The following is a 27,007-nucleotide window of genomic DNA, read 5'->3' on the forward strand; positions in this document are numbered from 1 at the left end:
GTGTTTACCGGTTTCCCTCTTTCCCTTCTCATTTACAAAAAGTGACAGCCGACGTTCTGAACCACGCCAGAGGTGTGGGATTTTAAGCACAGCACAGTATCTGATACAAAGAAAGTCGGTCTCTGAGAAAGGATTAAAAACCAGGAAAAGACAGATGGAAATAACAGGCATACTTTTTTTCCAAGAACGTTTATACATCACTTTAATTAGATTAGCTTTACAAGCAGCTTGGGCGCCCTTTCATAATGCAACACTGCTTTTCAAATTACATGACTTTGCACGGTCTATGTATGAATCCTGAGATTCTGTGCCTGTTTATAAAGGTCTGTGTTTTACAGCTGGTTAATGTGTTGCATAAAAACAGCATTAGCAGCTTTGTCTTTAACCAGGATTAAACACATCGAGGCCACAAATAATTTTAAATTTTGTTTTGAACAAGAGTCCTGCTTGGTGACAATGTAACGACCCCACTAACATGAAAAGAGCAGATTTTAAATGGACATTAAAGAAATGGCTATTCTGGTTCTTGATCCTTTCACAATGACCTCCAAGAGATTACATAGACTCCTCCCCCAAACTACGAAAGGTCAGCCCTGCCTGGCAGCACAGCCCTCCCAGCAGAGCTGCAGGCGGACATCGGAGCGTGACACGGGGCTCCCAGGCTGGGAGGCTGTTGCTGAGCCCTGACAGTCAGACAGACCTCCCCTCCACACGGCACAACCTGCTCGACACCTAACAAGGCAGCGCACGCGGAGACCAGCTGGCGGGGACGCCCCCAGGCCAGGCTGCGGAGGCACTAGCTGTGGAGATGTTACTGCACGATCGGAACGAGGAGAGGAAGTGGGACAAGACTGAACACAGGCTATGAAAAAGACATAAACTGCAGCTTTGTCCTGCAGTTCTCCGCAGTGAGGCCGCAACACTGAATATCAGTCCCACCCTAGATCCGCACTGTTGGTTTCACTACATTTTTTTTTCATGTTTTACATGAACAATATTGATCTTTTAATAAAAATTACTGAACTTTCCCTAGAAAAAGCCTCTAAGTGAATACAAACGTTACAAATGCTTAGAACTGTTGTCAGCGGAAATATACAGAAGTATTTCTGTACACTCACATTGTTTTGGCCAAGAAGATCAAGGACAGAGATAGGAAACCTTAGTGGGCCTTCCACCCATAATGCGTGCAGGATACGGGTGCCACCCTGTGTGCTTTGCCTAGGACACCCGTTCCGGTTCATACATTATGTGGCCAAGTCTGGGAGGCCTTGTGTGATTTCGGAACATTCCCTTTTTCTGAAAAGTAAAAAAGAAAACTCACACAACATGAAATGATCTTGTTGTTCTCCTCTTTTGATTTTCCACGCGAGCCACACACCTTTGGGTGCTGATCAAGAGGCCAGCCTCACGGTGGGGACCCCCTCAGCAGCGGCCTGAGGTGTCACCAACATCCCCTCTGTGACAAGTCAGTTTCGAAGCACAGCCTCCCCTAGAGGCTACCCAACGGGAACCAGGTTCTGACCTGCAGGTCGGGGGGGAGGGGGGGCGTTACAGGAACAGGAAAACGTAATAGCAAAGCTCAACATGCAACCAACCGACGGGAAGCCCAAGGAAAAGCCTCAGAAGGGGCTCTTCTACCTATAGCAGCGTGGACAACGGGTGGCCCGCGGACCCTGGTGGTCCTTGAGGTCTGAAAGGCTGGCGACCGCTGCTCCACAGGACACACCTGAGCGCTTAGGGAAGCCCTTTATCCCGGGAACTTGAGGCTGAAGATGCCCTCAAGTTCACGTAGTGCCAGTCACTGCAGCTTTTTTTAAAAAAATTGAACTTAAAATATAAACCTGTATTTTCCTTGCTGTGTATTTTTTCTTAGAAAACATTCAGAACTAAAAGTTATTGGTAGTAAATGGTGATGGTTTTACTGTTATGTTTCATTATTAACAATGTCAACAAAAACAACAGAAGCCATGTTTAAGAGTTCAAATTAGTGTAAGACAGGACTACAAAAAATCCGATTTTTCAGCTGGTAATTAAAGTGCTCCTTCTTGTAAGTAAAAAGAAAATTAATTGTCAGTCACTGGCAGAAATCATTATAAGAGGTCTTTTAGGGCAAAATTTAATAGTACGAAGAGGTTTACAAAAATAGATTGATGCTATTTTGGGGGACAATGCTGTAATTTTTTCTCAATTCAGTTTTGATAAATTGTACCTGATCATACAAAAATTACTTCAAATTCAAACTTGACTATATAAAAAAGGGAGAGATGAAATGAACTCAGCTAGATGGCAGATCTGACAAAATGTATGAATGAAACAATGCTACCTAGGGCACTTATCCATGTCCAGGGGTAGAGACCATGCTCAGCTGGTAGCTTATATTCTTCCATCAGCAATCACAGGTTTGGAGTCAGTCATGCAGTACAAAGCCTCACGGTCAAATCTTCTTCCTGATGCAACACCAAAAGGTTGTTTCCGTTTCCTTATTAAAATGCCAACTGGTTGTCTATTTTTCTTTATCCCATTCATTTGTAGTCACAAGTTAACAAAGCGCCAACAGTCACTGGAGGTGAAGGAGGGTATTGCTGGGTCAGTCTCTCTATAAGACGTCTTTACTGATCGAATCAGAAGGTTTATTTAGTTCAACCCTCACACCTTTTTCACCTGCAGGTAAAACAAACAACAACAACAAAAATTCATTCATCAAGCACCAGCCAGCTGTCACTGCTTCCCACCGAGTTCCTAACGGCATGCACAGGTCTCAACTCTGCAAACATACGTCATCGGAAAACTCACACCTTCACTTCCAAAGCTACGCTGGGCACTATCCTGTGATGAATGCGTTACTCTGAGCTAGCAAACCTTCGAGGGGAAAAGACGTTCTCTACACAGAGATTTGTCTTTTGATTTAAACAGTACTTAACTTGTTATAAAAGAGTAGTGTGTTCTGCATCACTGAAAGCGCACACACTGCTGGCTCTCCAAAAATGATGACTTTAAAACCTATGAACAGCCAATCTTTACGGTTTCATAAAAGGAGGATCTGGGATTAATAGGCTCATGAAAACACAGCTAGTTCATCAGCAGCGTGAAGGCTGAGCAGACTTGTGGAGATATGAGGTTAGAGAAAGGACAGGTGAGCGTCCATCAGATGGGAGCTAAGACCGGCAGCTCTGGGAGACAGGCCCTAAGGGGGGGGGGGCGGCATCCTGAGGACCCTCAGGCTTCGCACATGGGTGCTGCCCTGCGGCCACCATGGCAGAGGCACACTCCACACGCCTGTCTGCGTTCCTGACGCTGGCGTTTCCACTCCTCTCCTTTGTGCCATTTTTCTTCACGTCCACGTCAGCCATGGAGGCCTGGAGCACTCGGTACAGCATGTCCGTTTAAAAAGGAAAAGACGTGACCTCCCTTCTATGGGCCCCGGGAGGGGCAGCCCGGGGGCCGTTACCGGAGCTCGGCAGCTCGCGGCTGAGCAGGATAATCACACAGAAACTCAGCTCGGGTGGTAATGTTCTCAGGCTTCTGTGCCCCAAACGTTCCTATTCTTTGGGCCATGCTTTTGGTGAAAGATAACACTGCAGCTGACTGAAGAGAAGTCCTCTTTGGAATCAGGGAATCAAGGGCTCTGACCAAACAAGGACCGTGGGCGTGGTCCTTCCAGTGCACCCTGGCCCCAAATGCCGTTTACCTGTTTGATATTTTACTTTAGCTCGGGCTCTCTCATCTGCATCAAAATACCAAACAGTTATTGCGTACCTAAAAGAGAATTCAGAACAGGGTAAGAACGATCGCGGGGGAAGGGGCATGCTGTCGCAATGTCTGTAGAACGTGTCCTGTCAAAACAACGTCCGTCGGAAAGTTACCGGGATAACGAGCAGAGTCACCCCCACTCAGCCGGCCTCCAGGATGCTCAAGAGCTCAGCAGGGAGGCAGGCGCAGCTGCGGGGGGCGCGCGCCCAGGGCGGAGTTTATGGCTCCTGGATGCCTCCTGAGCTACATGATGGTGGTCGGCCTGCCCACAGCCGACACACAGGTACTGAGGGGTAAAGAACAGTTGCTGCACCTTCCTGAGCAGGAGCCCGAGGGCAGAGAACAGCAGAGGACCCAGGGCTGCGGCTCTGCAGGGGCAGGAAGGACAGCGCTGCATGACCGTGAAGAGTCATGATGGATGCTCACCATTTTATAACCTCGAGTCACCAAGAGAGATTTCAATGATGCCAGGAATTTTTTAGGACTTTTATCGTAACGGTTATACTGTCTTTAGACATACAGCTTAGCTAAACTTCCTCTTTCTGAAATGTTCACTTATTGGGAATATATTCCACAAATAAATGAGGAACCTCTGGTTTATTAAATACTATCCAGTACATAGTCACCCCTTTTGGTACCAAAAATGGGGGAAATGTACACACACTTCCTGACCGCGAGCTGCAGTCACATCCTTAAGAGAACACAGCAGGCCCTGGCCAGTGTGGCTCAGTGGATAGAGCGTCGGCCTGCGGACTGAAGGGTCCCAGGTTCGATTCCAGTCAAGGGCATGTACCCTGGTAGCGGGCACATCCCCAGTGGGGGGTGTGCAGGAGGCAGCTGATCAATGTTTCTAGCTCTCTATCCCTCTCCCTTCCTCTCTGTAATAGAGAACACAGCAGGCAGGTAAAGCACCTTGCAGATTCCGCCAGGATTCCCCGGGGGAAGCAATACCGATCGCATGACGGGCCAGTACATGGGACAGAGCTACATGCTGTAAAATATTTGAAGTGAAGAGTCAAAGGCAGAGCAGAGTCTGAGGGTGTGGGCACCTGGGGAAACCGAGGCCTGGGGACCTCTCAGACGGTGAGGGACAGACCAGGGGTTGCCCTGCACCAGCCCCCGCACCTTTCTGAACATCTAGACTCTTCTCTTTTCCCGAGAGGCCTTGGGAGAGGAATGGGGCACAGGTATGTGGTTTCTCTCTCTGTCGCCCATGCCCCAAACTTGGAGTCTCTTAGTCATCACAGTTCTAGATGCCGGATCGCCTCCCCTCTCTGGCCCTCGGTCCTGACCCGCAAACACTGGTAAGCCACCAATGGATCTGTTTCTCCCTCACCTCCCCCGGCCTCCGCAGGAACCCCTCACGGGAACCTCTGCACTGGAGCTGGGCGCCTGTCCCTTCCCCCAGGCCCGAGGGACACCACTGTCCTTGTTCCTGACGTCCCGGGCCAGCTGGGCTCGTCTTTCTGCTGGACACGGACCTTCCTCACCAACTCACACACTGTCCCCCCTCCAGACGCCTGTGGCCCTTACCCTCCACATCGCCTGGCAGTTACTTCCCTTACTACCTGAAAATGTTTATTACCTCTTCCTCTAGAAAGGATACAAACAGACCACACTCAGGACTCCATAAGAAGGAAGGTCTGTGAAGCAGTTTCTAGGTCAGAAAAGTTCTAAAGAAGCAGCTGGGCCTGGCTGGTGTGGCTCAGTGGTTGAGCGTCGACCTATGAACCAGGAGGTCATGGTTCAGTTCCCAGTCAGGACACATGTCTGGGTTGCAGGCTTGATCCCCAGTAGGAGGCGTGCATGAGGCAGCCAATCAATGATTCTCTCACCATTGATGTTTCTCTCTCTCCCTCTCTGAAATCAGTAAAAATATGTCTTTTTTAAAAAGCCTACTCTTCTCCGGTGTCTGAGAGTATGCCTCTTGTCACCATATCAAGCAACTGCATGACAGTAATCCACTATCATGATGTTCAAAGTCCTTTTGATAATAAAAAATAGGTATTTAATACATTGTGCTATTTTTCTACAAATATTATTTTTACAACAATGTCTGTATCATCTTCCACTTTAAGTTTTAACAATTGAGCCACAATAAATGCAAAAAAAAGGATTTAAGAAATACATTAAACAGCATACTAGTTATAGAATATTAAACCTTGTTTAAAAATATATATATAATGTGGAAAGAGATGCTATTATTAAAGCTAAAGGTTATTTTTCTAACCTTAACTCCCACACATGACAGCCTTTCTCTCCTCTATTCTCTTTTCTCTTCGCTTCTGCTCCCTGGTCACCTCTGGTTTCTCTCCTTGGCGTATTCCCCTACATCATCTCTCTCTCTTCCCCCGTCCCCACCTTTTGAAAAGCTCCCTTTTCCTTCTCTATCTGTTCTTTCTATTCCAAGTGAATGCAGCTGACCCTGAACAACACGGGTTTGAATGGCATGGGTCCACCTACACGCAGGTTTTATCAAAATGTACTGTAATATATTATCTTCCTTGTGATTTTCCTTAATAACATTCTCTTTCCTCTGGCGTACTTTATTGTAAGAATACAGGATGTGATACATACAATGTGCTAATGGACTCCGTTATCACTAAGGCTTCTGGTTAACAGTAAGCTATTAGCAGTTAGGGGTTTTGGGGGTCAAAAGTCACACACGGATTTTTGACTGCCTGGGAGTCTGTAACCCTTTATCCACACACTGGTCAAGGGCCAACTCCACTCTCACGAGATCACAGGAGGGTGAGGAGATAAGAGATGGACAAACAAGGAGATGGGGCTGGAGAGAGGACACCCCGCGCGTCCACTTTTACCCCGAACAAGCGGCGTCTGTGCAGAGTCACACGCAGCACTAACTGGGAACAGATCTTGTAAAATTACTCACATTCAAAGCTATGACCGAAGCATTACAATACATATCACTGAAGAACATGAAAATACTCATTAGAAAACTCCAGTTTATCTTATCTACCCCTCCGTCCTGCCATCATCTTAACAATTGTTTCTTAAAGGAATACTACCTTGTAGCAAAAGCTGGTTGTACTTCATGAGGGTTGCGGCGGTCAGACCAGAAAAACAGCAGTCTATCAAATTTGGGTTCAATGTCAGCAAACTGGGCTTTGCCTTCTGGAAAAATTCGAAGTATACCTCCACTTACCTAGGAAAAGAGTCAAATATCTAAGTGTGAACAACCAAGAATGCTATAAAATTAACTTTAAGGGGAGAGGGGAGTTCATTACAGCGACTCAAAATTCTTAACTGGATTCTTCACAGATATATCTCAACTAACAAGGTTTGAAGGTGAGTTGAAATTCTAAGTAAATGCACTGATACAAGAAAAAAATCATTTCCTGTTTTAGGGTTTTTGAAAATACTGGCTAAAACAGATGAGTATTATCTGAATCCAAAAGTCTTAAAATGAAGTTTTAAATCAGTAAACATTTCTTATTTATAGGGTGGGGCACAACTAGGTTTACAGTTGTTCACATGGGAAATCTGTAATAAAAAAGTGTGATATGCTAATTAGCCTGGACAGCCGAACGACCTTCCAGACAAGAAGCCGGGGCTGTGAGGGCCGAGGCAGCCGCTGCAGCTATGAGGACCGAGCCCCTTGCACGAATTTCATGCATCAGGCCTCTAGTATTTTAATAAAACACTTTTATAAAAGTTAAATTTTAGGTGAACACATCAATATCTGAAAGTAAAGGAACCCACTTTTTGAGATGTATTACTAGTATTTGTTTCATTTTACAAAATCTACGCCTAATACCTCAGACGGAAACAAATCGAAGAAATGTCTGACTGTTACACGTGTTAAAGACAGTCCTGCCCACGGGGAGTGTAAGTGCCTGTGAGAAAGAAGAATGTTCAATGAAGTTGCATACCTTGGCATCCCAGTCTTTATTAAGATAATATATACATGTCACACATCTTCCATCTCCGTTGGGATTATCAACATGACGCACATATCCCGTCCCATTGCCTGGGTAACAAGCAACCATGGCCTGCAGTAGTAATGAAGATGGTTTTGTAAGTCCATGCGTGAATTAAAGGAGAAAACAGCTTATGAAAGAGATCTCTGGTTTTTTACTACTCTTATACTTAAACTGGGATCCCTCGGGCTGGCTGGCAATCGGCCGATAGGGCTGTCTCGCCCAGTCCCAATCAGGGCCGGCCGGGAAGGGGGCCGCGGGAGTCGGCTGGCTGTGGGAGCGCACTGGCCACCAGAGGGCAGCTCCTGCATTGGGCATCTGCCCCTTGGTGGTCAGTGCATGTCATAGCGACCAGTCTACCAGTTGTTTGGTTGACCGGTCCTAACGGTCGCTTAGGCTTTTATATATATAGATCCTTCTCTTTAATAAAAAAAATCACATTTTGTAGGCCAGAAGAGGCAAAGATACTGTGCTGACACTATTTTAAAGAACACCAGGTCCGCTGGTGAGCAAGGGTGGTCTGTGACTCCTGCTTCTCAGCACCACGCTATGTAACTGAATGAATAGAGTTAACTGTTTACTAAAACAGAAATATTATTCACTCCTGAACTGCTTTCTCTAGAGCCCGAGTACTACACGGAGGTACATGGGGGTGGAGACTGGGGGCGACTGGTGGGCGATGCAGTGAAATGACCTTCAACGAGGGGCTGCATTTATCTGTTTCCTTTATTTAAATGCCAACTGAGACTTTTAAAAAATAAACAAATAAAAGAGAAGTTTTAAACAATTGTTAAGTAAATCTTATAATCCCTGTGATAGCTCAATGACCTGCATCTGAATGTGTTATCTGAGGTGGCCATTACCACTGCAGCCTGATCGGGTGTTCCCTGGTCCCCTTGGTTCTGCTCTGGTGATACAGGCTCTGCCAGAGGAGGAGGAGGAGGAAGGGGGTGAGTGCTCACAGGGCCTGCACTGACTCTGCATCTCCTGGTCAATGCCGCTCTGGGAAGGGCAGCAGCACTAGACGGACAAGGGATGAGATGGAAAACCTCCACGCGAACCGGCCAACCAGGAAGCCCACCGGTGCCTGGGCTCCGTGCTGGCGACTGCCAACAGGAGCCCTTCCTCTTCATCACTGAGAAGCACGCAGTCCTGCTCCGGCAGGAAGAAGAGTCCCAGACCACAGAGGAGCCCTCAGGCCCTCAGGCCCCAGGCCCCGCACCAGCCCCCAGGCCCCAGACTGGGAGCCTGAGGACAGGGAGAGCCCACGCTCACCCGGAAAAACCAGACCGTCAAGAAAAACTGGAGACCGGAAAGAACCAAGCTCCTGGAGGTTCCGAGGGAAGAGGAATTTTGTAGGAAACCTGCAAAAATGTGGAAGGGTCATGAACTCCTTCCAATGACCGTGTGGCCAGGGAATGACCTGGTGAAACCATGTAGTGATCCTGCACGTGTTGGGACGTCCCCGCTGGGGTTCTAGCGACTTTAAAGGTCCTTCTGGAAGCCGCATGAGATCTGGCGGCTACTGTGTGTGTTTAAACGAGAATCCATAAGTTAACTAAGTTATCCTGAGCTGTGGTTGGACAGTCAAAATTTAAAGTTCCTTCAATGTAGCATAGCTTTTCCAGTTTTAAAGTCATATTCATGCTCGACTTCTTAATTGGTAATTTGGTTGTGCTGGTGGACTTTATACACAGTTGGGTAAAAAAGACTCTGATGTTGCCGTTTTTGCGTAGTTTGTATTGCGTATGCAGAAGACCCTCACATACTCTTTACTCACAGTATTTTTAGTAAATTCCGTTTCTTTTCTCTTAATCTCTTGGTAAAGCGAGTAATAACTCCTTCTAAACGTGATTTCACCTGCTTGAGCACCTAAAGTCATTAGCAGCATTAAAAATATTTACGGACACACGGCAAAAAGAGTCAGCATGGCGTCCGTCTGGAAGGACTTAGCTGAAACGAAAGAAAACACCGGCACACACAATACAAATGCTCAGCAAATCATAGACAGAAAAAATTCTGGAAAAAGGAACTACTCGCGGGGGACAAAGCAACAGGACGAGGCTTGGAGCTACACACCTACGCTTATCTTTAAAGGGCAGATGAGGTCTGAAAAACTGAAGGGAAGAAAAGCAAACAGTCTGAGCATAACAGACAGGAAGCAGTCAACGGCAGTGAGGTGTTTTCACAGTAAAATGAATCTGATAGACACAGGATGAAATCTTGGAATTAAGCAGAGGAAACAGGACGTAAAAGCTAACCGACAGTGAGGTCCTCTGGTCCTTGAGTGGGGACAGCCACAAGGAGAAGTTTTAAGAAGGCAGCTGCCTTATCCTACGATTTGTGCAAAAGATGATTCTTACAGACAAGTGTACTTGTGGTCTGTGGTGTCCCCTCCCCCACCGCAGACTCCTGTGTGCAGCCCTGAGGCCCGCAGACCCGAGCATTTACAGGAGGGCCTCCGGGAAGCGCAGGAACGGGATGCGTGTCTTGTACGCTCTAGAGGGTCCCTGCCCCATCCTCCGAGGACACAGCAGAGCTCCCTCCCAGGAAGGCAGCTCTCCCGGGAGACCAGCAGGCTGGCCGATCTCGGACTTCCCAGCCTCCAGGACTGGGAGCAGTAACACATTTCTGCTGTTGGTAGGTTCCCCAGCCTGCGGTATTTTAGCCCGAAAGGACCACCAGGACACACCTGTAAAGGACACAATTATTCCAAGAGATGTCCATCAGATGCCTCAGCCTCAGGATAAGGACATGGATCCCAGTCCATCAAGAAAAAGGAAAGGCTCTCCCCCCAGATGTGCTAGGGCCCGGGAGATGCCCAGTTATCCTGGGTCCTCCCCGAGCAGGACCACACACTCCGGGCCTGGGGTGGAGGCCGCGAACCTTTGCTAGGGAAACCATGCAGCCCCCACTATAGAATCCTGAGGGAGGTTCCTATCTGCTATCCCTTTGAGACACCAACTGTAACTGTTTCCCACTGGGAAAAGCCAATACATAAGCAAAACAATTAAACACTATTTTTCCCTTTTTGATATGAAAATATACATGACTGAGGACATTCTTAAGATTAAAAAAAACCCTAAATTTGTCTTTTACTCTGAGAATGAAAGGAAGGAAGAGGTTTGGGATGCCTCTCTGGAACCTGAAGACATGTGTTTCTGGCCTTGGAAGGTGTGCATTCCATATGAAGTTGAACCAGGAAACTTTTTAAAAAAAATTCTCTTTTGAACTAAATTACTTTAAAGTACTGATTCAAAGCTAAGAGAACTAACTTTTTATGAGCTGTCAATCAATGTACTATGTTTGCCCTGAACAAGAGGAAATGGTTTCCCAGCTGAAAATTCTATGAAAATACATTGCCTGGGGCTGACACTGCCCTTTGTAATGTTGAGAGCTGACATTTAGTAAGAAGATCTTCACAAGAAATCTATGAGGCAGACAGACGCAATCTCCCCATTTGAGGCAGTAGAAAAGTGAACTGCAAGAAGAAACGCTTGTCAAGGTCAGAGACTAGGGGCAGAGGTGAGGCATCCAGAGTGGAATCGCCTCCTGGATTCTGACTCAGTTCCTGGCTCAGTGAGGCTGTGTTTAGTCTGACCCAAGAGTTCAGATGAAATTGGCAACACAGGGTCCTAAGTGACTCCTAAGCGATACACACGTCATGCGTGATGCTCAGTTCTCCCACGTACAGATGCACTACCTAAGGTCTTTTACACCTCTGCTCACACCTGTCCGTCCCCATTCACTCCCAAAGCACCGCCCCCCACCCCATGCCACCTGCCGTTTACGTAAATCTAGCTCAAAAGGAGGAAAACAGGTCATGGAAAGAACTGGACTGAGAGCAAGTAGGTATTTACCAGAAGAAAATTTTTAAACTTCAGATTTCAATTATACCTGCGTAGTTTATATAAATCTCACTTCCTAAAGGTACAATTAAAAACTTTATAAGAAGTTATACATTTTGTTCATTGCGTTAATGAGCATATTGCATGGGGGTAACGGGGAAGGGCAATCTATATGCACTTAAATCTCTTGACTCGTTTGCTAAATTTAATGTTATAAATAACGTATCTCACCATAAATAAACTCAGACTATGTTTTGAGAAGTAAAAATGTCAAGCCTGTATCCTGGCCACAAAGAAACCAGCACCGGAAAGGAGCCCAGCGATCAGAAAAGGGAGTTCTCTGGCCGGCGCTGTGCACGCAGGGCCGGCAGGGCCACTCGGAGACCAGGCTTCAGACCTGCTCCACCGCCTCCAATCCAAGGAGGAAACAGCGCCGGCAGAGGAAGCCCTTCCGAGCATTGCGACAGCTCAGGGCTGACTTTATGGAGGAAGCAGTGTCTGAGCTACGCTTAAAAGGAGATAAAAGTTGGCCAAGAGGACATTTCCAACAGAGTGGGCCCATAAGGAAGTTTTAAATGCAAACACAGAACATACCTGGTGAGGAGGAATATTCGGTTTGCTAACGCACAGAGTTCTTGAGAAAAGGGGGGAAATCGGAAAAGCCAAGAGGGGCCCTGATGCTGCAGGCAGAGGGGAGCCATTGCTTTCTGGGCAGGGGAGCGACATGATCTCCACTGCTTCAGAGCATGACAAGAAGGCAATGGATTGGGGAAGGGGCAGGAAGAACATGCCACGGAGAAGGCGAGTGAGAACAAAACTTCAGCAGACCAAGCAATGACATTCGGATACAAGGAGGGGCCTTGGGCAGAGTGGAATGGGGAGGAGAGAAGTGAAAGGACTTGGCAAGCACTTTCACAGACAGCGCAAGGGGCAGGCTGAATCAAAGGGGGCTGAGGGGGTTTGTGTCTGGAAGTCGGGAAAGCGGGTTTGGGGGAGGAGTTTAGTTTTCGGACATACTGAGTTTGCCAGGCTGGTGGGCCATCCCGGTGGAGGTGTTCAAAACGCAGCTGATAATGTGAGTCTGGAACTCCAAAAAGAGGCCATGGCTGGAGATGCCGATTTAGGAACCATCTTCAGAGGGGATGGCTGAAGCATGGGCTGCCAGAGAGTGCCAAGGCAGAGAGAGTGGGGAGAGAAGAACAGAGCAAAGGAGACATTCGCATGGAATAAGTCACGGAGAATAAGAGCTCATTAGCTGTGTGGCTTTCCTGGTCACAGGAAAACGGTCAGACAACTGGTCAATAGTTGACTCATTGTAAGTGATTTTTGACTAATTGTAAATGATAAACATATAAAACAGAACTTATCAAGCATTTTTAGGATTTCTCCTTAAAATGTTTTTTAAAACTTTTTGCTATTATAAATAATATTGTAAAATAGTTTTAAAGCTCTACCATTATACATATCCTTGATGCCTAAAATTAAATTCCTAGGAGTGAAATTATGAGGTTTAAAAATTTTTATTGCCAAAATTTTCTCTGGTTATATTAGCTTACTAGAGGCCCGGTGCACAACATTAGTGCACTAGGGGGTGGGGGGGGGGGGGTCCCTCAGCTCATCCTGCATCCTCTCACAGTCAGGGACCCCTCGGGGGATGTCCACCTATTGGCTTAGGTCCAGGGAGCGGGCCTAAGCCAGCAGGTGGACATCCCCTGAGGGGTCCTTAGCGCTGCCCCAGAGGTGGGAGAGGCTCCTGCCACCTCCACTGCGCTTGCCAGCCGTGAACCCGGCTTCTGGCTGAGCAGTGCTCCCCCTGTGGGAGTGCACTGACCACCAATAGGCAGCTCCAGTCATTCCACCATTCGGTCAATTTGCATATTAGCCTTTTATTATATAGGATTATTAAATGAATCAAATTCAATAGTGATGACACTAAAGTAATTCTATGAGTTGATAATATCCACAAGATGATATTGTTAAAGAAGCTACAAAGCATGAATGAAAGATAGCTAGCCCCCAAACATCCCATATTGTTTTAGGAAAGAAAGAATTAACTTTTAGGATTTTGTTTTAAAAGCCTCCTATTATAGACTATATGGTAGATAAAAGAAATATCAAATAAGTAATAGCGCCCGACCAGCATGGCTCAGTGGTTGAGCATCAACCTATGAACCAGGTCACAGTTCAATTCCTGGTCAGGGCACATGCCCAGGTTGCAGGCTCGACCCCAGTAGGGGGGGGAAGATGCAGGAGGCAGCCAATCGATGATTCTCTCTCATCACTAATGTTTCCATCTCTCTCTCCCTCTCCCTTCCTATATATTTTTTTAAAATAATAGCAACAAGTTACAAAATAATCTATGTTTACATCAATAAAAACTGTAAGAATAAGCTCATTTGTATGTGATTTGATCCAATCTTTCACATAGATACTAACTTATTTGTACACATGACTAGCTTTTAAAATTAACATCTAGGAGCATTTGAGATGTTGCTTCCTGGCATTTGTCATTGGTTTAGCCCAAATAAACTCTTTAAAAATTTTTAAAAACAATCAAAATTAACATCTAAGGGTTTTTGATTCTTAAAATGTACCTTAAATAATTAAATTAATGATTAATAAAATATTTATTGCCATTTGACTTCACTCTGCTAAGGGGAAGGTGTGAAGGGAGAAAGATCCTTTGATGAAGGGGGGTCCCTCAGTTTGAATCACTTCATTATCCATGACCCTTATAAACTGACCAGTTTCTGTTTGCACAGAGCCAAGGCTAGGTGTCAACTGCCCAAGCAAAACCAGATGTGTTTTCATTAAAAATAAGGTTCATTAAAAACAAGTCAAGAATTCTGAATCTAAGCTGAACTTTAACCAACACAATGAATGCGAGCAAAGGTTTAGAATTAAGGCAGCTGAGGCCAAGTCTGAATACTTTGAAAAGGCACGGCTGAGAGCTAAAAATATAATCACTTCTTTAAAGGCTTCTTATAATAATCAATTACTCAACATTGCTTCTATTAATTAGGTCAGCATTATCCCAATGCTGGGATATTCATAGTTGGAGAGACTGGAGAGGTGCTGAGTGACTTCCCAGGTAACTAGAATCCGGAGCAGCGCCAGCAGGCCCTGCTCCCGTTCCTGTCCAGTCACCTGCCCCCCTGCTGCTCTCCCTTCCCGAGAGATTTCCAGGATAAAGAACACCTGCAAGAATCTTTAGAGGAAATGTGCACGAGAGAAAACCTTACAGTTACTATGCAACACCAGGCCGTTCCTGAGAACTAGCCACAGGAACAAATTGCTCTTCCGTACTTTAGAGACACTACCTACCTGCACTACCAAGAGATGCCTCCGATCAAACAATTACAGAAATTATTTATAATAAAAACAAAACCAACCGATATGAACTCTAGTTTCACTTTTGTTGAAAGTATTCCTCCACCCCAGCCCTCGTGCACTATAAAGTTTTCATTTTTTAAAAACTCAGGTTAATCTTACTGCCAGTAACAAGTACAAAAACAAGACAAGACACATGAACAGGAGCAGGGAACAGGACACTGTGAAGGGGTAGAGAAGTGGTTCTCAACCTGTGGGTCACGACCCCTTTGGGGGTTGAATGACCCTTTCACAGGGGTCGCCTAAGACCATCGGAAAACACATCTATAATTACATATTGTTTTTGTGATTAATCACTATGCTTTCATGATGTTCAATTTGTCACAATGAAAATACATCCTGCCTATCAGATATTTACATGGCAATTCATAACAGTAGCAACATTATAGTTATGGAGTAGCCACGAAAATAATTTTATGGTTGGGGGTCACCACAACATGAGGAACTGTATTAAAGGGTCGCGGCATTAGGAAGGTTGAGAACCACTGGGGTAGAGGGAAGAGGGAAAGAATTCCAATCCTGTATTAACCATTGGAGATAAAGGCTGTCAGTCTTTTATAAGGAAATTGCACAAACACAGCAGATGTGCCTGGAACCATATGCTCCCAGGGAAGACGTTCTCACTGAGGTCATGGTTTCCATCCTGGTACTTACCACTTAACTGTTTCATTTTATAGCCAGACCGTAGAAGGCGAACATCTTTCAGAGTGTGCACATGTGTGCCACCAGTCTATGACTTAAGCTGACAACTAGAAAGGGGGGCAGGGAGAGGCAAAGCACAATTCCACAGGCCGGAGGCAAGAACAGCAACAGAGGAAACACAGACCCTCACTCTCCCATAGCCAGGCATGAAATGCTTAAACATGTTTTTTGTTTTGTTTGTTCTTTAGAACTCTTCTTAGAACAGGGATTCTTAATATAGGGACTATGGATGGGTTTAATTATAAGCAAAATTTTGCCTGTATGTTCATTTTTAGGGTGAGAAGGTATATAGCTTCCATCAGATTCCTAAATGGGACCAGAGCAAAACAAACAACATGACCATAATTACCTTGGAAAAACTTGTAAGCTTTTGGGAAGGGATGCTATCTATTATCATACATAATTTTTAGACAAATTTTCTTTATTCAAGAAATTTGATTCCAAAATACTCTAGGTTGTAACCACTATGAACTACAACCATTCTTCGTACATAAATAATTTGTGGTAAATACTAAATCTCAGGCTACTTCCTTTACCAACTAAAAAACTGTATTAAGAGAATGAAAACATTTTAAATATAAAAATTAAGCAAAATTGTCATGAGAAATCCTTTATAAGCACAAATATGTATGTATGTATGTATGTATGTATGTATGTATGTATGTATTTCAAGACCAATTTCAAATGACCTCTATGCTGGCCAGTTTCCATGATCAGCACCACCAGTGCCCTCTTTAAACAGTTAAGTCAACTGTTTCCATGAAGTTGATTAAACACTTGAATGTGGTTAAAGCCAAAGGTTTCCTGATCATAAGAAATAGTTCTGGGCTGGTCCGATGGCAGTGGGTTACCAGAACTTACCTAAAGTTAGTATCACTAACCCCCCACTGCTAAACTTGACTGGCTTAAAAACAAACAAACAAAAAAGAAATAGTTCTGGCCTTGATTAACCCATGTGCTCTTTTGTTAAACATAGCTCTTAAACCTCCTTTAATATTATTTGAAAATTTGAAAAAATTCTTGTTCTAAAGCCAAATCAAAACTATGATTCTATGATAATTTTAGAAGCTTAAAATTTTGCTCTTGAAATGTTTTCCTCTGCACATCGATCACATGGTAGCAATACTGAACTCTGCGTCCGTTTGCTGGCCACGGGCTTCTCTCTGCTGGGTCATCCATTGTGTTTCTTTGTTTTGAAGTGACGCGTGCCCACACCACTGGTGGGGGGTAAGGGCGGTAAGACGTGCAGGTCCTATCCCTTCAAGATTCACGGACAGGCAGAATTCTACCACACGCTGTAACCTGACCAACTGCGACTGGGCCCAGGCAATGGTGTAAAACTTCATTTCACCTTCAGAGCAGACCTTTCTCCCAGTATCTGGAGTTAAAAATAGTGTAGGCCGTGTTGGCCTGGGTTATTTTTATCAGGAAAACAGGGACTAGAAACAGCACCGTCGAGTTGACCGCAATAGGACAAAGACCCACATAGACTTTCAAAAGGTCTCGCCGTAGTTTTAGAAACTGGACTGGAAGCAGGGGAAGCAGAGGTGAAGTGCAGGCAGGTTGGCTGAGGCGCTCACCAGTGTGAACACAAGTAACAAGGCACAAGAGCAGCCAAGGTGTTTGACATGATGAGACAGAATGGCATCAAACAGCTCCAGGAGTTACTTCCGGAGGAAAAGGTATATAAAGAATCAAGAAAAGAGGGCTCAATGGAAGTCAAAGTTGAGGGAGAGAGTTGGGAATGGGATGCAAGCTCGATCCTAAAGAACGTATGAGGTTTGAACGGCTGGAGTCAAACGACTCACAGAGGTGTGGGCAGGAGTGAGAAGGGGAGCAATCGGGAAGAAACTAGTCTGGCTGAACTAGCGGTTGTATTTCAAAGATCAGTAACAGGTCAGAGTGGGCCTAAGCAGCTGAGAGTATAAATACGTAGGAATCAAACTGTTAGAATAGGCAGCTAGGTAGATATGAGCTAGGGGAGGTAGCTGGGGCTTGAAAGGAGAATGGTGTGATGTAACAAACTGAAAATAGACAATAGAGGCGGCAGGCCCCTATGTGAGGAGGAAAGATTCAGAATTGGACCAGGGTCCTACCCTCAAGTGGCTCACAATTAGCACAGAAAACCAGCAATGGGGGGGGGGGGGGGGGGCGGTGCAGGAGGCGGCCTGTCAGTGATTCTCCCTCATCATGGATGTTTCTATCTCTCCCTCTCCCTTCCTCTCTGAAATCCATAAAAATATATTAGAGAGAGAGAATGTTCTTGTTGTCAACGCCAGCAGTGCTAAGGTTCCCTGCCGTCATCCCCAGGCAGCCCCGGTGGCAGAGCTGACGAGGGCACGCTGTGCCAAGAAGCCATCTGCCTCTGGAGGAGAAAGGATGGGGCTGGAAGGTCAACAGCAGCAGCAGCAGCAGCACGGCCCACGTGAAGGAATGCGGGAAAAGAGAGCACAGGACTGTTCTGTTCAGGCTCTGGCTGAGAGGAAGTATCGACACGCCGCTATAAATGGAAACTGAAGAAGTGGGGCGAGAGAAGAAGACAGAAGAGTCAGGGCAAGATAAAGGAAGCTGTTTCCCTCCAGCTGCTCCAGCCAAACGCCCTGGTGTGGCTCTCTCTCCTTCCTCACATATAGTCCGTCAGCAAAGCTCACGGACTCCACTTTCAAATACATCCAGAATCCAACTAACTGTCCACACACGCGCAGGTACTGCTCCGAGTACCGGCCCTTAACTTGTTTATTTCTGTCTTAACATTAACCACCTACTCTGTCCTGTATTTACTTAAACAGATGTTATGACCCCCTCACCTACCTCCAGGAGAATTTAAGCTCCTTGAGAACAGGAGGTGTTTTGTTCCCGTTGTTCAGTTATTCCTAGCTCCTAAAACAATATTTATACATAGAAGGTACTCACTTCATATTTGTTGAATGAACAAATGAATGAAAAGCTTACCAAACAGGACTCAGAGAATAGAATAAGCAGCAACCAAAAATATAAGTATTTTCCTTTGGTAAAGAAATAGAATTTGGGACAATGAATAAGGAAAATAAGAATTCCCAACACTTGAAAATTTTTAAAAGCAAACAGCGACTACAGATACTATCCAAGTAGTTCAGAAATAAAGCTTCAACTTGGTTCTGGAAAAATGTGATAATGAAGTATCAAATATTCCAATAAAGGTGGCAGAACAGTTCAGAGTTTGGACTAGAAAACACAGGCGTGAAGTAAAGTATTGTAAGGGAAGACTCTGGTTAACCATCTATCAGTTTTTTGTTTGTTTCTTTCATTTTTTTTAGAACAGAAAGATTTTTGGCTGTAATCAGAGTCAAAGATAAGCTAGCTAAGAATATGGCTCAATAAATGATCTAAATATCATCCTAGAGTGACAATGTTTCCAGTGCAGAAACAAGGGCAGAGCGGAAAAGGAGGTAGAAGGCAAGCAGGTAGTAAAATGCACCCACGGAAACTGTGTGAGCATGTGCTCCAATGAAAGGGAGACTGGAACATTCGGTGGCGTGTGAAAGGCCTCAGGCAAAACATTAAAAACAACTAAGCTGATACCATCCATCCGAAGGCAGACCAGAAAGGAGCGGGCATCGGAAAACATGGTGGAGGTGAACAGCCGTAGAGGTCAAGGCTGGCAGAGGAACACAGGGGAAGGAGAGCAGAGAACGAACATGGAAATCGGAAACACAGCAGAAAGGTGCAGGAAACAAGGAGGCCAGGCCTGTTTCAGGGAAAATGGCTTTTACATCGGAACATCCAGGGAAACTGGGGAGGAATTATCCACAGGAAGAATATTTAAACTGGAAAGAATGTCAAATAAACCAAAGTGTAGAATGACAAGGGTAAATGGAAGCAGGAAAAGGAAGTCGTAAATGTTCAAGAATCCTCAAAAAACGGCATAAAATACATCCAAATTAGTGAAGTGGAAATAAGTAATTTTTACATGAGCTGCAGCATAAAGTTAAATATGAGAATGAACTAAATCAAACGTCAGTCAGTTTTGTCACTAACCAGCTCCATGACCTTGAACAAGTCAGTCACTTAACCTCTCTGGGAATTATTGCCTGTTTAAAAAAAAGTGTGTGTGTGTGTGTGTGTGTGTGTGTGTGTGTGTGTGTGTGTGAGAGAAGTGGTTAGGTCAAAAATGGGTAATAATTCTAAGTCTTTTCCCTCCAGTTTATAAGAGGGAGAAAGATAGGAAAAGCACAGAACTCTTAAAAGAATCAGAAAAATAAAAAAATTTAAATGGAAAGAGTAAGAGCTAACCGTTTTGCATTAGTCTTTACGATTTAAAAAGTGCTTTTCCATGTAGGAACTCACAGCAAGCCCGAGAGGCAGAGGCAGGCCCGGGAAGATGAAGCAACTGGCTCAAGGACACAGAAGCAGTGGCAGGTCCAGGATTCCACCCGGATCCAACAGCAGCACCACGTCCACTGCCCAGCTGCGTTTCGATGCCCTCCTGTGACTAAGGTTTTGCAGGGTATTTTTGTGGTGTATTAGGTAATAGGTAAGTCAAGAGTTATAAACATGCCCCCAAAACACACACAAAAACACCCTTTTAATCTAAAATAAAATTCTTTAGAATGAAAGGTGTTACCTTATCCATAAACTACATGTAAGCCAATTCACTACACAAAATGTCCTTTAAAGTTGAACTTCGTTCATTCACAGCCCACTATTCAGGCTACTCTTTCAGTCCACACGTATGTCTTCAATTCTAAAGCACTAAATAAAAATCATTGAAGTATCAATATTTTCAGCCTTTCTGCATTCAGAATAACTGACTTGGATCTTGAATTATGAGATAGCTATCAAAACATTAAAAAACTGTTTCAATTTGTAAGTGCTGGATGCCAAGAGTATCGAAAACGCGGCAGGAGTAGACCGAGAAGTTTGTTTGTGACATCTGAGGACCGTCACCACCACCCCTACAGTAGTGATAAAGTCACAGAATTTTTCTCATCCTGTTCTTCGCTCTAAAAGCTATAATCAGCCGAAGCTAAGAAATTAACTGCAGTACTAAGTGAAATAATCTCAGGAATATAATCTGCTACTTGTTGGTCTCCACCTAACCTACTCCTTTTTTAAAAACTTCACTCCTTTTCTTAACGTACATTTGAACTGAACAAAGTTTTGGATAAAATTCTAACAATATGCATATGATTTTAGCATTTTTATCTTAACAATTGTTTTCCCTTTAGGGTGGCTAAGAATCTCCAACTGAATAATAGTTTGACACTTTCCCATGATCCTCAGCATTCCTCTTCTTCCTGTGCCCCCAGGTCAAGGCACCTATGATTTCTGAGGGACACTCCTCTTCCCAAACGAGCAGGCCACGACTACACCCTACTGGACATCGCTACAAGTCTTCTTGATGGAAGAAAGGGTGCAAGACAGGATCAAGGATCAAAGGGCAAGGGGGGGTGTGTGTGAAATCCCCCCAAAAGGACCACAGAAAGTATATAGTATAGGAGCTGTTACATCTGGGTTCCCGTTTTTCTTCTGTATGACTTCATCCTTCCCTTGTAGTTCCTCTTCCAAAGTAGTTGGACAAACTGTGGCCAGATAAGCATGTCCGAAGGAGAAACTTGGGGGAAATCAAAGCCTTCACTGAACGAGCCACAGACAATCACACATCACGTGATTATCAGGCCCTGACACACACAAAGGCCATGCAGAATAATGGAAATGAGAAAAAACATCAGATTCTTGTTCAGAAACCTGAATTTAAGTCCTGGTATGCTGCATGAATTTCTTGTAACACATGACCTAATTTTCCTGGGGCTCACTTTTTTTTATCTATGAACAGAAATAATACCACAATGATCTGCCTATTTTATAGAGTTGCTGTGAAAATTATCAGAAGAATACTACATATTGGGGCAAGTAACTTTTCAAATCACTATAATGTTGTAGATAAAATAAAGTTCTGCCTCTCTCAAGTTACTATACTAAAATGAACATGATTGAGGTGGGTAATTATACAGTGGTTTTTTAGCCATTATCCTAAATAAACATTGTATATTCACCTAATCAAAAGTTTATATAGCCCAATGGTAACATACAATTATTCACATAGGAGGCTAATGCTATTCATTCACTATCAACAAAATGTGTATAAAATCTTAGTTTCAGTGGTGTGCTAATAATCTACATTTTTCCATCTAATACCCTATCTATGTGCAGTGTAGTTTTTTTTAAAAAGCATGTAGCTTGATATTTGAAGGACCCAAGTATGAATCCTGCAGGTTATCCTAAGTGTAGGCTTTGGGCAAGTCTGAGCTAAAATATCCTCAGATGTAAATTAGGATTAAGATGATCATAATCATGCCTGCATTAAAATTAATCTGGTGCCTAGCACACCATGGTTGCTCACGATGGTATGACGGCTGGTAATCTGACTGCCTTCCCATTCTCTCATATCTTTTGATTTTTTAGGAATAGTTAAATCACATCATTAAATGTGGGTGTTTGGCAAAAAGTCTCTCAGCCAAGAAGTACAATGAAAGGGATTCCCTAAAATCATTTCTAGATCCTGAGCGTAAGATCAAATCTGAAGAGTTTAAAGTCCATCCTGCCTTCAGTTATTCCTTTCTCACACACGTGTAGTCAAATCATTTAAAGCCGAAGCTACTGCTGCCTTCACACCGGGACATGTGGGACGGAGATGGCTATTTGCTAACCGCCTCTGCAGAAGCAGCAACTGCCCTGAGAGGCTGCTCTCTCCCTCCAGGAGGACAGGGTGAACAGTGAAGTAGGAGAGGAGAGGGCTGAGCCTAAATTAACCGCGGAAGATCTTAGACATCCTCTTCCTCAAGGCTTCACCTGAAGCTTATGCCTCAACAATATACTCGGTCAGTCTTTAAAGAGCTGTATTAATATTCCCTCAAGCTAGTTCCTTTCCTGCTCTAGAGTTCATGATACACTCACATTTAATCCACGACAAAGTCATTTAAAAATATATCAATGAAAATCTGATTAACAACCAAGGTTAAGGTTGAATCAAGCCCCCTTTTTTTCTTGCAGCTTAATATTAAGCAACTGTTCATTTTTTTTTTTTTTGAGACAACATATTGAGACGTGCCTTCACCCAGCAATGAAGCCCCAATACGTAAATCACTTCCCACTGTAGTTCCCTCAGCAAAATCCCCAGGTTCAGAACTTCCTTAGCTGCCCATGCTGTCTGAGAGTCATCCACATGGATTATCAAAATAGATGGTCTGACCCACACAAAGAGGGACCAGGAAGAGTCAGCGTGTTCCTACAAACACCTACGGGTGTGATGATCTCCTAAGATAAGCCCTCCGCACTTACAAAATCAGACAGAGATGGATGAAGGAGGGTGGAGCAGGGTGGCCTGGAATGAACCTGGATACAAAGGAAATATTAAGACCTGGGAAGGAAAATGCAGAAGGACTGCAAGAGGTTCTTAAGGAGGGATGGCTCCATTGTTGACCAAACGGAGGAGGCAGGCGGGGTCAGTGGATAGGAACTGAGGAATCTGCGGGGGGGAAAACTGCAATAGTAAAGAGCAAACAAACAAATGTCACCAAACTGAGATGTTGGGATGGGCCCTCACTCCTGCTCCGATTCCATATGTGGGCTGTTTTTGTTTTTGTTTGTTTGTTTTTTCCCCCAGGAAGCTACAAAACAGTTCTTTTTCAACCAAGGGCTCAACAAAGCAAATAAAGGAAACCTGTGCTAAATATGTCACCTACCTACACCGAGAGGTCTGGTAACGGAAACACTGCTTTCCCCCCTTATGTCGTGGGATTCAAAACAGGAGGGACACGGGGAGGGGGAGGGGGAGGGGGAGGAGAAGGGGGAGAGGGAGGGGAGCAGCCTAACTCTTCCTGAGTGAGGAGTCTGACTGCACGCTCATTTTACATTGATCTTTTTGTGCAGATTCCTAACTCAGCACCGCATGCCGCCCTGCAGGTCGGTATCTGACGAGTGGTTGGTTCCAAAACCAGAGAATGGAGGAGCGAATGCATGCACTTGCTCGGAGCAGTACTTTAATTCCCGCCCCCCACCCCACCCTCCCCACCCCAATGGGCGGCTAACACTCCAATGAGGTTGGAACTACCCGTGCATTGCGATGCAAGAGGGAGAGAAGGCAGAAGTTAAAAGGGCGAGCCTACCTTCAGCCAGAAAACTATGCAACTGGATGGAAGTTCGCCAACGGGCAGAAGGTGGAAAACCGGAGGGGGGGGGGGCGGGGACACACGAGAGAAAGGGGCTCCCTAGGTCAACACCTACAGACCGGGCCCCCAGCCTTCCTCTTATCGGGGTTCTGCCCCCAGGAGATCCTTTCCGATGGAGAGACTCCATGCCCCTCGCGGACGCGGCCGCGGGCCGAGGCCGGCGCACACTTACTTTCGTCCGGCCATTGATTTTGTAGTTGCCCAGCTTCCCGTTACAGTGGCGGATCAGGTCGTCCATGCGGCTCATGAGCAGCCCGATGGTCTCGCAGCCGGGCTCCTTGCCCTCGATCCAGGTGATCTGGTCGCCCCGGATGTCCTTGGACGAGTCGCTCTTCTGGCTGACCAGCTGGCCGTCCGTGAACTTGCCCGTGTCGTGCAGGGCGCGCACCTCCTCGCCCACCTGCTGCCCGGTCTCCTTGCCCAGGAAGTCGTCCACCACGCAGATGCCGTGCTTGTTCATGCAGGGCACGATGTACTCGAGCGCCAGCTTCAGCGCGGGCAGCGGCTTCGTCTGCCCGTTGGGCCGCAGGCCGCCCGCCTGGCTCAGCCCCTCGCCCGGCGTGTTGCTCGGCGGGTACAGGTTCGCCTTCTCCTGCAGCAGCGACGCGCGGACCAGCGGCTCCTCTTTCGCGGACTCCGCCTCGGCCGCCGCCGCCGCCGCCCGGCCCTGGCCCTGGCCCTGGCCGCCGGGCGCCGCGCGAGGCGGGGACGCGGCCGCCGCGGGCTGGGCCTTCGCCTTGGCCGCGTCCCCGGCGGCGGCGGCGGCGCTGTTCCTGCGCGGCGCCGTCTTCCTGGCCCGCCGGGCCCCAGCGGCCCTGGGCGGCGGCGCGGCGGGGGCCGGCGCGGGGCCGGGGGGCGGGAGCGGGGCGGCCGCGGGGCCGGGGCCGGGGCCCGGGGCGCCCTCGCCGCTCTGGCACACGAGCTTGTGCTTCTTCCAGTCCTGGCGCTGGTGCTCTTTGCTGCAGTAGAAGGAGCTGCGGCAGCGGCTGCAGCGCAGCAGGTTCTCCATCTTCCCGCACAGCTCGCAGTACTGCCGGTCTCGCTCGCTCTGGCTCAGCCCGCCGGGCCCGCCGCTGTCATTGGCCATGGCGGCGGCGGCGGCGGCGGCCGAGCAGGAGGGGTGGCGGCCGGACGGCCTCGCCCGAGGCCGGAGAGCGGGCGGAGCGGCAGGGCCCGTCACTGCGCCATGCACCCGCCGCCCCTCGCCTCGGGCAGGCCGGCTCCCCGCCCTCGGCCCGGCCGCTTCCTCGTCCTCGGGTCGGAACCTCGGAGCGCCGGCTGCCGCGTCTCAGCGCCGCATCGCCCCGCGGGCGGGTGGGCGGAGGGAACGCGGCCTGCGCGGCGAACCGCGAACGGCGACCTCCGCTCGGGCGCGCGAGACCGGCCTCCTTGGCCGCCGCCGCCGTCTCCGCGTCCCGGGCGCCCGGCCGGCCTGTGGAGGAGCGCAGGGCGTGCGGGCGCCACTCGCTCTGCGCGCTCGGCACGTACACCACGGCCCCGCCGCGACCCGGGCGGGCGGCGCGCGAAGGCGGGGGCGGGGCGTGCAGGGGGCGGGGCGAGGGGCGGAGTCGCGCACACGCGCTGGGCCTGCGTGCGGCCCCGCGCAGGGCCACGCCCCTCGCCGGCTACGCCCCGGGCATGCGCACAGACACCGAGGGGGCGGGGCGGGGCGTGGGAGGGCGGGGCCACTGCGCAGCTGCGGCGCCCGCGACCCGGACGGTCCACCTGCTGGGCCAGCGCTGGCCGGGAGGGCCAGCGGTATGGCTACTGTTTGTTTAACCCTCCGGTGTGTTGTCGGCGCTCTCCGGACGCGGTTGCACCGTGTCTGCCGCAGCCCTCGTCGTGCATCGGAGGAAACGGAAATCCAGAGAAGTCAAGTAACTCACTCGGCCGCTGTCGCGCTGGACTGGGACCGGCTCCAGGCAATCGACTGTCAGATTCCAAAGCTGTTTTTTTCCATGACACCAGCGCAGCCCCTGTCTCAGCAAGGTCTGAAATGACAGCAGACAAAAATGAGTATTGCTGCGGTGTTCATCCAAGCCCTCGTGCCGGGTTTGGCCATTTGAAGGTATTGACATTTGATTTTTTTTTTTTTTTTTTTTTACCATTTTCAAACCCTGTAAAATCCTGCCAAGTTTGAAACCTCGCGAAAAAATATTTAGCTACCGACTTAAAAGTAATCATTGCTCATTCCAATATCCACGTTCAGGCACTTAAATTCAGTCTGATGGAATCACGCCTGCGGGTTGGATTTGGGTGATAAATGAGCAAGCATCACTACCTTCACGATTAAAAAAGAATTTTAATCACTTAATAGAATCTGTGCTATGTTGATGAGTGTCATTTTTTATTTTACAGAACACGCAAACCTTACCAACATAAGCCAAGGGTGTTTTTTCCCGCCTGCCGTTTATTTTAAGAATAAAAAGGGCGATGATTTTGGATTTTCCAACACTTGACTGAACAACAGCTGATGTGGGCAGTGCTGTGCCAGCCTTGTGTATCATGTAAATAGACCACAAATAACTTCAGCAGCCCATATAAGATGAGAGCCTGCCACACTTAAAACACAAGAGCTGGCCGAAACCGGTTTGGCTCAGTGGATAGAGCGTCGGCCTGCGGACTGGGGGGTCCCGGGTTCGATTCCGGTCAAGGGCATGTACCTGGGTTGCGGGCACATCCCCAGTAGGAGATGTGCAGGAGGCAGCTGATCGATGTTTCTCGCTCATCGATGTTTCTAACTCTCTATCTCTCTCCCTTCCTCTCTGTAAAAAATCAATAAAATATATTTTAAAAAAAACACAAAAAAACACAAGAGCTGAAAGGTGTAGGGCAAAGCCTGAAGAATATAAGAAATTATTATAGCCTGGTTGGCGTGTCTCGGTGATTGAGTATTGAGCTATGAACCAGGAGGTCTCGGTTCAATTCTGATCAGGACATATGCCCTGGTTGCAAGCTCGATCCCCAGGGCAGGGCGTGCAGGAGGCTGCCAATCAATGCCTCTCTCTCATCATTGATGTTTCTATCTCTCTCTCCTTGTCCCTTTGTCTCTGACATCAATTAAAAACAAAAAAAGACATTATTATAAACCACTTTGTAGAACATTTTTTTAAAAAATAGCCTGAATCAAAAAACATAAAAGCCCTTCATCAACAATACAGAATTG

The 27,007-nt window shown here is 46.8% G+C and overlaps 1 protein-coding gene across 2 annotated transcripts; it reads right to left on the bottom strand.

Annotated features, from left to right (window-relative positions):
- Positions 1 to 1,893: 1,893 nt before the first annotated feature.
- Positions 1,894 to 25,123, bottom strand: EGLN1 (egl-9 family hypoxia inducible factor 1). 2 transcript variants are annotated; one of them, XM_081114315.1, is made up of 5 exons: positions 24,014 to 25,123; positions 7,644 to 7,763; positions 6,780 to 6,916; positions 3,689 to 3,756; positions 1,894 to 2,661 (listed from the first exon to the last, which is right to left on the bottom strand). In XM_081114315.1, the coding sequence occupies exons 1-5, from the start codon at positions 24,926 to 24,928 to the stop codon at positions 2,597 to 2,599; spliced, it is 1,305 nt and encodes a 434-aa protein (XP_080970441.1). In that variant the 5' UTR covers positions 24,929 to 25,123; the 3' UTR covers positions 1,894 to 2,596. The 2 variants fall into 2 exon arrangements, with proteins under 2 accessions (XP_080970441.1, XP_080970440.1); XM_081114314.1 differs by lacking the exon at positions 3,689 to 3,756 and having other exon boundaries at positions 24,014 to 25,058.
- Positions 25,124 to 27,007: the final 1,884 nt, after the last annotated feature.

This window comes from Myotis nattereri (genome assembly GCF_964212035.1).
Source record: "Myotis nattereri genome assembly, chromosome: 20".
NCBI classification, from domain to species: domain Eukaryota; kingdom Metazoa; phylum Chordata; class Mammalia; order Chiroptera; family Vespertilionidae; genus Myotis; species Myotis nattereri.